Source organism: Accipiter gentilis, chromosome W, assembly GCF_929443795.1.
Source record: "Accipiter gentilis chromosome W, bAccGen1.1, whole genome shotgun sequence".
NCBI classification, from domain to species: Eukaryota; Metazoa; Chordata; class Aves; order Accipitriformes; family Accipitridae; genus Astur; species Astur gentilis.
In genome coordinates this window covers 12,854,392-12,871,479 of record NC_064918.1, presented here as the reverse complement: position 1 = coordinate 12,871,479, position 17,088 = coordinate 12,854,392, and the positions used below count along the sequence as shown (strand labels likewise).

Sequence of the window (17,088 nt, the reverse complement as noted above, 5' to 3'; positions counted from 1 at the left end):
TCACCTTGTTAGATCCAGAGACCTTCTCTTCCCCTTGAAGGTACTGAATAGTGTTGAACAGGGCTTGATAGGCATGGGCCAGGCCCCAGCACATTGCAGTGATTTGTGTCTCTCTAGAGTTGCCAGTGTGACAGTATACTTTTTCCAAATATTTTACTAGTTCTTCTGGATCCTGCACTTGTTCAGGGGTGAAGTGTCAAAACATTGGAGGTGCCCACCGCCCTAGGCATTTGCCCATACCATCCCACACACCCTGCCACTCAAAATTTTCCAACCTCGGGGCAGATTTCTGGATGATCTTCTTAAATAGTTGTTTAACTTTAAACAAGACCTGAACCACATTCAGGAAATGCTAGTTCCTAGCAATAGGACCATGCTGGTTTCAACATACCAAGGGTATTCAAATTTTTCAAAATTCTCAAATGCCATTGTAACTAGACTGGAGGAGAAGGGAAAGGGGAAAATGGTGTCTCCCCCATAGATTGGCTCTCCGAGGAGGAAAGTTAAATGGTGTAATTATTAAAGGTTTTCCACAGATGGCTCCCCAAGCATAGAGGTGATGACAATGCTGAGTGCAAATAACGGATTAGTCCCACAACCAATGATTTTATCATACCATAAGCCAGTATTACACAGTACATCAAAGCAAAAACCTTAATCCACCTCCCATGAATGATAAGCAGCAGCACAGGGACTACATGCAGCAAGTGAGGTGATACATAACAGAACTCTAAAAACAAGCACCACAACTCTAAGAGCTCATAAATCGACATTGTGACCAGCAACTTATAAACTAATATAATGAATGCTTCTAACAAATTCAATTTAACATGCTCTGATCAGGTCCGTCATTATCTCAACCCTTCGAGCCCCACATTGGGTGCCAAAAAGGACTGTCATGGTTTAACCCTGGCCACCAACTAAGCACCACACAGCCACTCACTCACTCACCCCCACCCAGTGGGATGGGGGAGAGAATTGGGGGAAAAAAAAGTAAAACTCGTGGTTTGAGATAAGAACAGTTAAATAGAACAGAAAGGGAGAAACTAATAATGATAATAATAACAATATTAAAATAAATATAATAATAATAAAAGGACTGGAATATACAAAACAAATGATGCACAATGCAATTGTTCACCACTCACTGACTGATGCCCAGTTAGTTCCCGAGCAGCGATCCCCCCACCCCCACTCCCCCCAGTTTATATGCTAGACATGACGTCACATGGTATGGAATACCCCATTGGCCAGTTGGAGTCAGCTGCCCTGGCTGTGTCCCCTCCCAACTTCTTGTGCCCCTCCAGCCTTCTTGCTGGCTGGGCATGAGAAGCTGAAAAATCCTTGACTTAGTCTAAACATTATTCAGCAACAACTGAAAACATCAGTGTGTTATCAATATTCTTCTCATACTGAACCCAAAACATAGCACTGTACCAGCTACTAGAAAGAAAATTAACTCTATCCCAGCTGAAACCAGGACACCTATCCTCTTGAAGGTTCTCTTTCCTCCTGTCACTTCCTATAAACAGTTGTCTTTTTCACCATTCCACACACAGAACATTTGTTTTATGGTGGTCAAGTAATCTTGTATTTTGCCTTAAGTGTCATCTGAAAAAGCACTAACAAGCATAAACCTCAACCTACTCTTTTTCCTTGGTAGATATCTCCCTTGCATTTCCTGTGTTTGGTTTTCCCTTAGTTCTTTTGCTTCACCAGGAACCTTCTCATGATTTTTGATAGACAACTTTGAGCATAAGAAGACAGGCACATCCACAAAGTTATCCTTAACCTCATTTAGCAATAATGAAAGAAAGACTAGTTCAGACAACTGTCTCAGAGCAAATAAAGTTGCTCTGATTCCTGTTGCTCAGATTTCCATTTTGAATGTCACTCTAAATAAACTGTTTCTGCACTGTTCTGAAAAGGGTTCTAGAGAGACTGTTATCCCTAGGCTAAAGATAACATTCCCGAATACTTAAGTCTGAACAACAGGATGAGTCAACAGATAAGATCTACATCTCTGTGTACCAGTCTAGCTGAAATGAAAACAGACTTTGCTATGTGAGGTCCTAAAATCCATATTATATCCCTAAAGAGACTTAACTAATAAAGGATTAAAGGCATCCTCCTGCTGGGACAGAATTCCAGAATCAGCACAAAAAAGAAGGAAGATGTTTTTTATAACCTAAAATTATTTTTAACTGGGTTTTTAAAGGTAAGAAACTTCATGATTGTGCTTTCTCCCCTGTAGCTGCCCTTGTCATAATTTTTGAGCCCAATGGCCAGTTCCAACCTAATTTGATGGAAGAGGCGAGGGGGTGGGGGCAGGTCTCAGAGAAATCAAAATTGTGCTGCCACTGAAAGAAAAGCTGTTTATGACTTAGCTCTTAACCTGTTCCAACAGGCAGCAACCATTCAGCCAGGCAGCACACATCTAACACTGTCTAATAGCCATATCATGTGTTGCTTTTGATCTAGTCAAATAGGTAGGAATGAGAGAAGGACCTGAGGGTAATGGAGGAGAATCAGGACAAAGTCAGTTATGATGTGTCTAGGGAAAGTAGGGAATGACTAGGAAATATGGTAGGAAATTAGGCTTTAATTTCAGTCCTCATTAAGCAGCTTGCTTTTTTATGTTTTTATGTCTAATCTGCATGCCCACAAGTCCAGCATAATTACACCCTTCAGATATTTGTATTAAGGAATTTTTACCTAACTTTTTTTTCTACTTTAAAACAGTAATAAAAATATACATATAATACCATTATCATACCCACACACTTTTTTTTTTTTTAAAAGTGTTTGATGTACAGTGTTAGGCAGTCTTTTAACACTCCTGTCACGACTGAAATAAAATCCCTTCAGTGATAACTTCTAGATAATTTCCACTCTAATACCTCTCTGTCACTTAAAGAGGCAATCTCATCCTTCCTTCCCTGGCTGTGTAGTCCCAATCTCAGTGTTTTGCCCTCTCTGGCATTCATCTGATTCCTCAGCAGGCTGATTCACCTTCATAGCCTTTACCAAAAAAATTGCCATTTTTTTGCCTGATAAGTTTTCTGCCAATTTGAAAAGTAGGATTCACTCATGGAGAGATCAAACTAGAACTGACACAGAGGAGAAATTATCACAGGTTGGATGGGAGTGGGTGAGGAAGTCTTAAAACTTTTTAGCAAATTTCATTTAAAACTCAAGGATATGTAAACTCCATGGAGATTTGTTCCGCTGCATCTTATTCAGAAATTTTACATAAATATCCTCTAAGCAAGTTTTACTTGAAGTTCTGAAAGACTTAAAGCCTTCAGGGGATACAGCAAATATGCGGAAGGAGTGCATCAAAACTATTCTGGTCTGGAAAATAACAGAAAATTAGGTCAGTGTTGCTAGATGCTGATATTCAGGTTGCCCATCTTAGTCATAAATACTCCATTTCACTCAAATACTTTCAGAGTGTGCAACAACCTCCAAATATTACTAATAATACTACAGCTCCTGGACTTATTTAGGGCTGTTTTGTTGGCAGGCCCAAAGAAATAAAAATCCAAAATTGCTGAATAACCTTGACACCAGCATCCCATTGCTTTAATATGGTATTTAGCATCCTGAGATATATTAGAAACATTTTACTAGTGATATTTAGGATTCTTTGCTCAAAAGAATTTAATCAGGACAGGACTGCAGAGCTTTTTGAGCCCAGAGAGAAATATTCAGGATACACATTTCTCTTTGGAAAAGTATTAGGTGGTGAAAGACTGGTTTTCAAAGTAGACGTTTAGGAGCATATTGAGATTTTGAAATTTATTTGCCCAATCCATAATGGAACAATTTAAGATAGAACCCTGTTTTTAATTAAGGAAAGTGGTGATTTGTTACTGCAAAGCAGAGAAAACTAATGGCTTTGCCATAGCAAAGAAAAAAGACATATGTTATATTTCAGTTACTTTCACTCTAATTTTTTCTAATTCAAAAAGATGAAAAAGGAAGGAAACTTCAGAGCACATGAAAATATTTCAACTAGCCAAATAAGGCCTATTTATTTAACAGTTGGGAAAATGTTGTTGGGAAAAACAACAATTTATTAAAATACAAACTAAGAATCAATATTTTTGTCACAAAACTCATGAGCACAACAAATCTGCATCTTTGATTTTGACATATTTATGAGAAAGCAAGTTCTGGAAGCTAAAGGTGAAGCTTTAGCTCTTGAAGTTAATATGGATTATTGTTGCTTTCAGGAAAGCTAGGTTTTCATAATAGTACATTCTACCAACAAATATTACACAAAGAATTCAAATGTCCTACAATAGTAATTAATAATTTAATGCGTGATTTTTACCTTTGTTTGCTATAATTCACAGACTTCCTATCTTTCTTTTCTTTTTGTCTTACCAGTTCAAAACTAACTATGGAAAGAGAATGTTTAAAGTAGACATTTCATCCAATGACACATCCACAGTGGCTTCCATATTAAGTAATGTGTCAGAAGCAATGGAAACCCTCACCCGAATGAAAGAGGAAGTAGTTCCTGTTCCAGGTTCTGTAAATGGAGTGAATGCCCTTGGCTTGGTGGTTTTCTCAATAAGCTTTGGCCTGGTAATTGGAAGCATGAAGGAGCAAGGTCAGGCATTAAAAGACTTCTTTGATAGCTTAAATGAGGCTATCATGAGATTGGTAGCTCTAATAATGTGGTGAGTGCCTCTTTGATAAATTCTATATTAAGTTACTAACAATATTTTTTCATCCCAGTTATGCACTGGATAGCAAGAGTCTGGCAGGAAGTCAGACAATAAGATCTTAACTACCTTGTAGCTTTTTTTGTAAATGAATCCAAGAACTGTAATTCTGTATATCAATAATTTGCTCAAACCAACCTATTCTTTCAGTGTGTTTCAGTGTGTTTAGCTTTTGACACAAAAAAATCAAGGTATATGGCAGAATTTGCCAAGCTTATACAGAGCCATTCCATGTATTCATAAAGACAGAGATCACAACAGCATGCTATCGAAGTTTCCTTATAACCTACTCTGACTTCAGTAAAGGAAAATGACAAACCTCTCCCATAATCTTATTTCTACACAGCAAGACCTTGTTATCATTAGTTTCCAACACAACTGGTTCCTGCAGTTGTGTAGTGTATATGTATGTCCCTGTACTGTAGCTGTACTGCCTACAGATACACATAATTTTGCTATTTTCTTTATTGTGCTCAACAGGTAAATAAAACCAATACCTTTTCCTTCAAACATTAGATATTAAGTCTTTTCAACAATAAAGATTTATTATTTGTCAGGTAGAAGGTTAATTATGAAAAGAAATGTCTTGTTGCCGCCTTTACTACAGAAAACAACCAAACAAATCAACTCCAAAAGCCTAAAAAACTACCCAAGAGCACACACACATATGTTGTAGTACTAGATACAAAACTAAAAATAAATATATTTTTTCCAGTGAGTAAAATTGTATTCTGCCAGGAAACATCTACACAAAGCAAAAATCTTTTCTCCTTCTTTATGAGCTCACTTAAGATGATAAAGCAGTGGATGAGAATTATTATTGCTGAGACATTTCTACATGGATTTGATAGCTGAAAGTGCAATTGAGATATGCTGGATAAATTTTGTTCTGTGGTAACTCAGTATAAAAAGACAAGGGGACATTTATGGAAATAAGGCTGTATCAAAAGTCCAGCTGCAGCAGGATTATGTTAGAGATTTATGCTCAACACTAGCTCCTTCTTCATCTGTAGCTGTGCTTGTCGATAGAAAAAAGCAGATTATACCACCTTTGTTGCTGCCCCACAATGCAGCTAACCTCTGTCATACAGATGGCTTCATGCTAAAGTATTTTTCCAGTGTCCCACTGGATAAAATAGGGCATGGCCAGAAGTAGCTTGAAATCATCAGAAGTTAGCCTTCTGTGTGGATTCCTTCCCCAACAACATGGGAAACAACACTGGAGAGATAATAGAACTGGGCACTTGGCATAGTCTCCAACTATGTTGGTTGAGCCTTCATCCATACAGACAGAATTATAACAGAATTGGCTAAACTAGCTTTTAAATGACACTCAAATTCCAAAGGGAGCTCATCTCCCTACATGTCTGAAAGGCATGTTATACGTCTTCTTGAAATCCTTACCAGGTTCTGAAACCAACAGAGCCTATAAGAAACATTCACTGCTGTGGTTTCATCCAGGTTAAACCATTCAGAGTTAAAGTGTTAAACTCTTGGGCTGCTTCTGAATAATTACAGTCATCCTACCAGCAAAATCCTACATTCATGCATGCATATAAACACAAAAGGTATGGATGGGGGAGTGGATTTCTACTTTGTTCAGTGCAATACTAATTTGATTTCTTATTTGCAGGTATGCACCACTTGGAATCCTCTTCTTAATTGCTGGAAAAATTGTTGAGATGGAAGATACGGGTGTGATCGGTGGTCAGCTTGCCATGTATACTGTAACAGTTATCATCGGTTTGCTAATTCATGCTGTCATTGTCCTACCTCTTCTCTACTTCCTGATCACTCATAAGAATCCTTGGGTATTTATTGGAGGCCTAATCCAGGCATTAGTCACAGCTTTGGGAACATCTTCCAGGTATAATACAATATTTTAAGGCCATATTGTTTTTATAATATTATTGGTTTGAGAAACAACTTTGCCTAATGTAATTGGTTAACTCCGTATTCAAATATTCACTTGGGCACTTTATTTCAGTTCCACTGCTCTCCGACAGAGATGAGTATTATCATTATATTAATTTGAAGTCTATTTTCTATGAGAACCCTTAAACAGAGATGAAATAGGTCTGTTTGGTGATGCAGACTATGTCTGGAACCCTTGTGACTTTGATTAGCCTTGGTGTTTGAGAATTGTAAGTAGTTTGTAATGGCTTGCTGATAAAGGATGCTGCTGGCAAGGGAAGTTTTACATTTTTGCATGGCAAAATGGAGCAGCAAACAGGAAGGTTCAGAGGGGATTCTGAGAGAGCTTGAGAGCCCTTCTTGGCAAGTGACATTCTGTGCTCAAAATCCTGATAGACAATGATGGATATCAGAAAAGCAATACAAATGCCATTTTTGCTCTTTGTTGATGAAATCATAGGGATTTCATATGAATAAAAAACCTCTTTGCATCTGTGATGAAAAGAAACATTATTGTAAGCTGTCATTGGTTTAACTCCAGCCAGCAACTAAGCACCACGCAGCCGCTCACTCACTCCCCCCCCCACAGTGGGATTGGGGAGAAAATTGGGAAAAGAAGTAAAACTCGTGGGTTGAGATAAGAATGGTTTAATAGAATAGAAAAGAAGAAACTAATAATGATAATGATAACACTAATAAAATGACAACAGTAATAATAAAAGGATTGGAATATACAAATGATGCACACTGCAATTGCTCACTACCCGCCGACTGATGCCCGTTAGTCCCTGAGCAGCGATCCCCCCACTCCCCCCAGTTTATATACTAGACATGACATGACATGGTATGGAATACCCCTTTGGCCAGTTGGAGTCAGCTGCCCTGGCTGTGTCCCCTCTCAACTTCTTGTGCCCCTCCAGCCTTCTTGCTGGCTGGGCATGAGAAGCTGAAAAATCCTTGACTTTAGACTAAACATTACTTAGCAACAACTGAAAACATCAGTGTTATCAACATTCTTCTCATACCTAGCTCAAAAACATAGCACTATACCAGCTACTAGGAAGACAATTAACTCTATCCCAGCTGAAACCAGGACATAAGGAAATATATATTTCTACACCATATGACCTTTCATAAAACACCTTCCATTTTAATAGATTTTAAAAGCATCTCCTAAAGACAGATGTTTTCAGTCAGCCATTCCATATAACTAAATTCAAGACCCTGGTGTTTGGGATTATTCTGAAGATCTGGATGAGACAATATTGGGACCATTAATGTAGAATCTGATTAAGTTTTGTATCACTGAAAAAGCTCTTTAGGACTTTAAAAAATTATGCCAGTATATTAATGGGTAGAGGGATGATTACTAATTTCACATTTGACATTTTAATGTCAATCCTTGAAAATTTGTGGAATGCCTAAAAGGGAATTTGATTAATAATGATTTTAAAAGGAAGATAATATAACTAAAGCCAGTCAACATAGTTTAAGAAAAAATAAACTCGGGGGGTGGGGGGTGGGGGGAAGGCAGTGGCTGTGTGCTGCTTAGCTGCCTACTGGGGTTAAGCCACAAGTGGTAAAATAATGTAATGGTCCATCAGAATGCCCTTTTCAGGGGAGCCAGCCAATAAAGATGAGAAAACATGCTGTTTACTGAAGGGTTGAATAGCTCAATGTGTATAAATTCAGGAAAACAATGCCTAGGGGTGATTCAATCATAACTCAATGACATCCAAAACAGTAAGTGGTAATTTTTAAATAGATTCTTCTGCCTAGCATGCTAAAGTATAACAAAATCTGGTGACAAAATACTGAAATTAGACACATTCAGACTAGGGACTACATAGAGAGTGACAGTAATTAACCATTGGAAAAACCTTCCAAGAGCATCAGGAGAACCACCATCATTAGAAGTGTTTAAATCCAGCATTGGCATTTTTTTTAAAAATATTCTGGTAGATCACATAAAAAATAAGACAATTAGAACAATCTATCTTGTCATCACAAAGCATGACAATCTTTTCATTCCCTCTTTGTAGAATTTATATCATGTATTACCTTCTTTCTTTTTGTTTCAGTTCTGCAACACTACCTGTTACATTTAAGTGTCTAGAAGAAATAAATGGAGTGGACAAACGAGTTACGAGATTTGTACTCCCAGTTGGTGCTACAATTAATATGGATGGAACTGCTTTATACGAGGCTTTGGCTGCAATTTTCATTGCACAGGTTAACAACTTTGATCTGAACTTTGGACAGATTATCACAATCAGGTACAGAAGCCATTACTACATCTAATAAAAGCACCTTTGTGATGACTCCTTCTTGCCGTTATATGTGGGATTAAATAAAAGCATCTAGAGCTAAAAATGAGAACTGCTACAGTAGCTGAATAACTATAATGATTTACATCTTCTGCACAGAAGAGGCCCCCCAGCAGATATTCTCCATTAGGTAAACCTTTAAAAAACTGTAGCATGATACACCTATCACTGGACTTAGTAGAGTCAACAAGAACAGTTTTTAATAACTTTTAAATTTTATTTCTTAAGAACTCATGCAGCTTTTGGGAGCTGTAGCCTTGCAATCAGTACCAGATAGTTTCTAATGCACGTACAAAGCAGTAGCATAAGAGCATCACAGTGGAATGGTACAGTGCTAATGCTAGGAGAGGTAATGTTTTCCTAGTCATGATGGTCTCAGGATACAAGTAGAGCAAGCTGTGTAAGGAGCAGTAATACCTTTTATTACATCAGCTGATAGAGGTAGAGAAGATGGGTGTGTTCTCAAGCACACAAGCCTTCATGTTTGAAATAGAACAGCAAACAACCCACTAAGTACGACTAGATGATAACTGATCTGCATTAATTTATGTTACTCAAACAGTTTAAGAGAAAAGGGTGATGGGTACATGTGCAGAAGAAAGAAATGTCAGCAAGGGGAGAGGGGGACACTGTAGGACAGAGAGACAGGTATTTTATCACTCAGAAACACTGAAAGTTCAGATATGGTGAACTGGGAATGTAGAAGATTTTCAAGCAGAAGTGCTTCTCTCCATAAAAAAACCCAGCTTAATTCAATATTCATCAACAGAAGGCAAAACTCTGTCTTCACACTCCAAGGCAATAGTTCCACATTCATTAGTACTAGAGCTTCTCCCTGCCAAATCACCTGACAAAACAAATTCTTCCTAAACTAGGTGTGAACAAGCATATTTCTATCAAGTTACTAGACTGTATGATTCAGGGATTCTGGCAGCTTTCTGTTTTCTGATGGCTGAATGCCAACTGCTGGAGGACAGATACTTCACCTAACATGAAGTTATAGTGAGATGGACAGAGAATAAAAGTTCTTGCATTAGATCTGCCAGGACAAAATTACCTCCTCAGATTTTCTTTTAACATGTTTTAGCTTGTGGAGTGAGTTTGTTCAATGGGTGGGGGCATGTAGCTATAATGTTTTTGTCTGGCCCTTAGCATCTAGTAAGGGATTTAATGTCTAACAAAATCATGTTTCCAGGGTTCTGGATAAAGGTTTAGTGTAAACATTTTGGATTAAGATCCACACTCCCCTGCAGCTGTGTAGCGTTCAGATTAGGGACTGGGCTTATCTTTTTCTTTACTACTGAGCAAATGCTTTCTTGCTTCATATCTGTTTTTAATGTTTGCCAGATAATAAGGAGAGTTTATTATGGAAGTCAGTTAATTGCTCTTGCCATCTCTTTGCACAGCATCACAGCTACAGCTGCCAGTATTGGGGCTGCAGGGATTCCTCAAGCTGGACTGGTCACCATGGTCATTGTGCTTACATCAGTAGGTTTGCCTACAGATGATATCACTCTTATCATTGCAGTGGACTGGTTCTTGTAAGTATTTTTATGGAGTCACTAAGGGCTTAGACCATATTTAGAAATGCAATAGCCAGGGACATTTTGGCAATACTGTGATCAGTGGTGTACTTTTGCTGTGCAAGGCAGTAGGAAAGAAGTGTTAAAAATAATCACAATTTCATGCAATTAATGTATTTTCTTAGAGCAGACAGTGAAGGGTGTTACTTAATGATGGTTCCTCTTGCATGCAAAAGGGTTACTTAGAAACCTGGATCCTTAGGATACTAAGAAAACTTTCAGACACAGTGTAATTCTATCAGCAAAGAATTGCTTTAGTCTTCTATTTTTCGTAAGCTGTCAATGAAAACCTTTCCATCAATCAGGCTCAGAGCTGGTTCAGACCCAACCCAGTTCATTACAGCCCTGCTGACTATCTAATCCAGGAAAGGTTCATATGTTTACTCCATGGACACAGAATTGAAAAACAGTTATGTAACTCTCTCATCCAGCCACCACAATGTATTGCCCTTCAGTTTTTCCATTCCTCTGTCTGTAAAAGACTAACTGACACCTGTAGGTATATGGGGAAATCCCTTAGGTCCAGGAACTAAATCAAAGGAAGGTTTCCTCCAACCTCTATTTTGTCTAACCCCTATTAGTTATAGTTTCCAGAGGCTTCTCAAGTGATCCCTGCAAGAAGTTACCCATGTCATTATCAGAACATGATGTCTTCAAATGATTATTGGAACAGATTGCCCAGAGAGGTTGTAGATGCCCCATCCCTGGAAACATTCAAAGTCAGGTTGGATGGGGCTCTGAGCAACCTGATCTAGTTGAAGATGTCCCTGCTCATTGCAGGGGGGTTGGACTAGATGACCTTTAAAGGTCCCTTCCAACCCAAACCATTGTATGATTCTATGGTTTTATGATTTTCTAACCACATGCCCATAACCTTATGTAGGTGGACGCTTATCGAATAACAGTGCCAGTCAGTCCTCATCAAGCTGCCTCTTACATCTTCTGGGCAGAGCCCTCTAAGATGGCTGAATTGTTGTAGTTTACTTTGAATCATTTTAGCAAAATTCCACCCTAAATTACTGACCATAGTTTAGGGTCAGGAGGGAAATGACCCTAACAAGGTAGATTCTTATTGGCTTACGTGTTGAGAGGATATAAACCCAAATGACCAGAGTATAGAAATGCCTCTGAGAAGCATCTGCCGTATGCTCCCTTTGTCGTTCATCATCATCACACAGCTGTTTCTTGCTGTGAAGCTGCCAAGAGTATTAACACGTTTTGTAGCTCCAAATCCTAGTATATTTGTTAATTTCTGTAGAAGGAATCATGGCATTAACAGTTCAGATAAATGAATATACATAAAACTGCTGAATCATCTAGTAGCTATTTAAAGGCCATTTTAACAGCTAGTCTGCGTGCTTCCCTGAACAAGCGATCAAGTCAAGGCTAACTAACTATTTCTTCTTAGGGATCGTCTCCGTACCACTACCAATGTCTTGGGAGACTCCATCGGAGCAGGAATTGTTGAACATTTATCACGGCACGAGCTGAAGAACAGGGATGCTGAGATGGGTAATTCTGTGATAGAGGAGAATGAAATGAAGAAACCATACCAACTGATCTCACAAGAAAATGAGACTGAGAAACCATTAGCTAGTGAAACCAAGATGTAGGGTAAAGAAGACATGAGTCCAACACTACAAGTGTGGAAAACACATGCTTTTTCCAACCATTTATATCTTGAATTCACCAAGTTCACTTATTCCTTGTTTTCTCCCTTTATGCTAGCACTGAAAGAATTAATGAAAATATATTCCAAATTAGCAGTGATCAAGGTTTATGTTGGCTTCCCATTTAAAAAAAAAATTAACAGGCAACAACACTGGTCCTGCTAGACATGTACTAACTGAGGATAAGTAAAGAGAGATTGTTAATTAAATTTTAAAAAAGTAAAATCAGTGTATATGCTACTCAGTCCTGTAAATGTGATCTTATTCTTTTTCTTTCTTTCTTTCTTTTTTTTTTTTTTATGAACTGGAAAGTAAAAACAGATAACCTGTTGCAAAATTCCTAACATCTAAAAACACACAATCAATACTTCTAACTTGATAACTGCAACCAGCTAAGTAAATTAACTGGGTTTTTGCTTTTTATCTGATGTTTTTTTTCTCTAGCGTTATATCCTTGTTTAAATACTAGCAGGACAATAAAAAGAAGGACATTAATTGAAAGGATAAAACAGGACAAGATATATAAGTAAAGAAAAACATACCCCCAATGAGCAGTTTTATCAGCTGAGTTGAAATATTTCTGAGAAAGTGATTTTATCTGGACATAGTTTTTTGCATTAGCCTCAGCTGATCTTGTCAAAAACAGCCTAGTCAGTTCCCACTGACTTAAAGATATTTACATATGTATATATGTACCTCCACTCTGTATTTGTCCCCTTAATTTCAACATCACAACCTAGTTGAACAATCTAAGTGTGTTTTGTAGGAGCAAGGCCCTAGGCTGTATTGACTCTGGAACAGAAAATGTGTCTTCATGTCTCTGAAAAAAAAGATAGCATACTCTAGGTACACTAATTATCTACTTAATAAGCAATAATAAGAATAGAAGGCAGTGCCAGATGCTCAGAACCTAAAGGGACTGGATTCTAAATCTGAATCCCTGAGACCAACAGGAGGTTTTCTGATTGGAAACCTCCCAAATGCTTGGCCATTCCACTGATAAATTATAAAGCTATTACCTGGATTTACATTTTTCCATCTGGAGAAGAAGGTTCCCTATCTCAATATGAAATTTCAAAATCCTTGTGTGTTTATCAGCAGCATCTCAAAAAGAAAAAAAGAGCCCTTTAGAAAGTAAAACTAATGGGTGCATTTTTAATTTTTACTAGGAAAAATATATAAATTGTGAAATAGTAAATACTATAATAAATGTTGAAATTTTAATTAGAAAGGATTTTAAAGCACAATATTGTAGGTTTCTTTCAGGGAATAGATAAGGAAAGACTGAAAAGGGGGAGATAATGCACTTGTAATCCTATAGCTTTTTTTGTTCATTTCAACGTTATTCCCTGATGAAGCCATTTTTTAGAAATATACATTATGTATTATTTCCTTTTTGCCTTGTGTTATTATAGAGGTTAAACTGGAAAGATTTATAATGCAGTTACAGTTGAGGGAATGAAGTAATATTAATCAAAGGCACAATAGTGTTGAGTGATCTTTTTTATTTAAATGTTCAGTTCTCTTCATTCTCCCTCCCCCCACCAAAGAATTCTGATAGAAATTAAGGATTCCCTTGCAATGTCCCAGTTGCCACTCAAAAAAATATTCAATATGTTGCTCTTGTCACTAAAAGAACATAAATATGGTGTACAAGTAACTGTAGTGAAAATGTCAGCATGCTGGTTGAAGGCAAACCTTTTCCCATGTTTAGAGCAATGAGACAAGACTGTTTTATTCAGGACTGAAAACTCCTGCCTGTCTTCTCCAGTTGAGTAACCCAGAAAACATGAGCAGGAAATCTCCAGTGAATTAAGTGAGCAGGATTTAATACAGAGTATTGAGCAGTCAAACCTACAAAGCTCTAAATGAATCTCTGACTGAAAGAAAAGAAGTATGGGGTGGGGTTTTTTTGATAACAGAATGCAAATCTAGGATACAGACAGATATTTTCTGATACATAATTAGAGATATTTTTATATAGATGCTATATTCAAAATGTGTGTATAAATGTTAACAGTAGAATTTATGGTATAACAATTTAATTTTTGTTAAGACTTTGTTTGGAAATACATTGCAAAGACAATGTAAATGGCTGTCTTTCTATGACATCAGCTGAGAAAAATGAATTGCGTCACAAAGAATGTGATCTTTTTTTATACTAACTTTGTTTCTTATGGAAATTAGGTATTATAGAAAGATTCCCTTCCCCATGCCTCATTGGTTTTGCATTGGTATGCACCCAGAGTGGATTGAGAAACATTACTTTGTAGATGTATTTTCAATAAAAATAGTTTTACATTACTGCTTTTCTGTCATTTAGGATTTCTTTCAAAGGCTCTGTAACAGAAGCTTCACACAAACTCAGAGCAAACAAACTCATAATATGGGATTTCAGAAATTCCAGACCATTTTATACAGCAGGGCTTTGATATATCAGGGCTTCCTCACTTCAAATACCTGCTTACAGTTTCATGATCAAAAATAAATAAATAAGTGAAACTGACAAAAGAAGCAAGGAAGTGGGAGGGAGTACAATTAAAAATTAAAAGAACCAACATTATTCTAACTTAAGCTGATTCAAATTCAAGTATATAAATTCATATTGATATCAGCAAAATATTTTAAAAATAAGCATTTATATTTTCATTGATTCAGATACTACAAAGCTGCCAGTTCATTATGGATGTGTAATTAGATGGTCCAAAACTCAAAAAGGTCATTGTGCCATGGGAAGCAAAATACATCCATTGACTAGGGTATTACAATGTTGCAACATTACAGTCATCCTAGACAATCCACTGTTTTTCTCACATAAGTGGTCTGTGATGGCGTCAGGGTTCATTTGGCAACAACTTCAGCTAGCAGAGTTATCATCTAGTGGAAATGAATGTCTTCTCAGAAGTACTGGGAAGGTATAAAAGAAAGACACGAGCTGAATTGCATCTGGAAAGCTGTGTTGGTTGGTGTTGTGGTTTAACCCCAGCCATCAACTAAGCACCATGCAGCCACTCACTCACTTCCCCCCTCACCCAGTGGGATGGGGGACAAAATTGGGAAAAGAAGAAAAACTCGTGGGTTGAGATAAGAATGGTTTAATAGAACAGAAAAGAAGAAACTAATAATGATAATGATAACTAATAAAATGACAACAGTAATAATAAAAGGATTGGAATATACAAATGATGCACGCTGCAATTGCTCACTACCTGCCAACTGATGCCCAGTTAGTCCCTGAGCAGCGATCCCCCCACTCCCCCCAGTTTATATACTAGACATGACATGACATGGTATGGAATACCCCTTTGGCCAGTTGGAGTCAGCTGCCCTGGCTGTGTCCCCTCCCAACTTCTTGTGCCCATCCAGCCTTTTTGCTGGCTGGACATGAGAAGCTGAAAAATCCTTGACTTTAGTCTAAACATTACTTAGCAACAACTGAAAACATCAGTGTTACCAACATTCTTCTCATACCTAGCTCGAAACCATAGCACTATACCAGCTACTAGGAAGACAATTAACTCTATCCCAGCTGAAACCAGGACAGTTGGAGCAGATGGAGGCAGCAGGGAGAAGTCCTGCCTTCCTGAACATACACCAACAAACCACTGGACAATGACTTCTATTAATTTGTCTGTGGTATTTTGAGTGAAAACAATATATATGTTCAACCATATTATTATTATTTTTTTAATTTCAGAGAAGACATGGTGTTATGAAGCTCATAAGCATACTTTTCCTTTTTTTTTTTTTGTTTTGTTATCTACTCATTCATTCACTCAATCTTTGTATTTCTAGAATTACTATCATGATGGGAAGAGCTAAAGAGAGTTAGCGTATTACTTGGAGGTATTACTAGCACAGTGGCCTCACTCACTCTTCTGTGCCCCCATGCAGAATAAAGATCTTTGGTATTCCATAATTTTTCAGCAGTGTTTTCATTTGGAAGTTGGGGTACAAAACAGCCACGCCATTCTTAGGCAAGAATTTATGTCTCTGTAACAGTGTGTGGCCAGTATAAAGCAAAGTGATCATGCATGTGGAAAATCAACAACTGGCACAGGAAAGTACTTCTGTCTTCCTTTCTGAAGGACTGGATTTGCACAAGTGACATTTGTGTTCCAGTGCAGGCACAACTGATGAGAAATTTAGGGCATTTTTTTTTCAACTGACACTGTAACAAGTGCTTGGTTTAATAAAGTTACAATGGAAATGGTACAGAAGAGTATATCTTGCTTCTAGTGTGATCAACTGTGCTAATTGTGATCAGCAGTGTGTGATCAGCTTGCTTTTAGTGTGATCAACTATTTCCCAGAACAGAATAAAAAAACTGAGATGAACCGATAGATCACTCCCTGTCTGGATTTGTGTCATCTTTTTAAGAGGTCAGCTTACACTGGTGTTATAGGCACGCACAATCAAATCCAACAGGTGTTAAAGCTCAGATTTATTCTTCAGTAAAAAGTTAGTTAGAACTCTGGTAACATTTATAAACAACAGGCTCAATGATGTAAGGGGAATTAGTACTACACAGCCAACTTAAGAATCCTTGAGATTTAAAAATGATGACTCAAAATGCGCATATCACTCACCTAAAAGCTGAGGGCTCTCTACATCGAGGCGTTACCTCGGGCAGTGCCCCGTCCCAAGGGGGAGTCCCTGACTGCAGACCCGCTGCTCCGAGGAGGACTGATTCCAACATGTCCTCCAGCGGGACCCCGTTTATACCCTTGTTGAATTTGATCTGTGGTCATTTAATCCCTATTGGCCAAAAGGTCACTTCAGTGTACCTGGCGCATCTCGACTGGTCAGTTCAAATTTCAACCTGTGGCCTCTAGGGTTTGTAGGGTTTGGGGTTTTT

General features: G+C 37.8%; 1 protein-coding gene across 2 annotated transcripts in view; it reads left to right on the top strand.

Moving 5' to 3' along the window:
• Window positions 1-12,468, top strand: part of LOC126035285 (excitatory amino acid transporter 1-like) — a 109,897-nt gene extending 97,429 nt beyond the window's left edge. For both annotated transcript variants that reach the window (XM_049793707.1, XM_049793706.1), the window contains 5 exons: window positions 4,396-4,691; window positions 6,370-6,603; window positions 8,732-8,926; window positions 10,384-10,518; window positions 11,969-12,468. In XM_049793707.1, coding sequence (XP_049649664.1) covers window positions 4,396-4,691; window positions 6,370-6,603; window positions 8,732-8,926; window positions 10,384-10,518; window positions 11,969-12,173 — 1,065 coding nt within the window. In that variant the 3' untranslated portion in view covers window positions 12,174-12,468. The remainder of the gene's footprint in view (window positions 1-4,395; window positions 4,692-6,369; window positions 6,604-8,731; window positions 8,927-10,383; window positions 10,519-11,968) is intronic.
• Window positions 12,469-17,088: the final 4,620 nt, after the last annotated feature.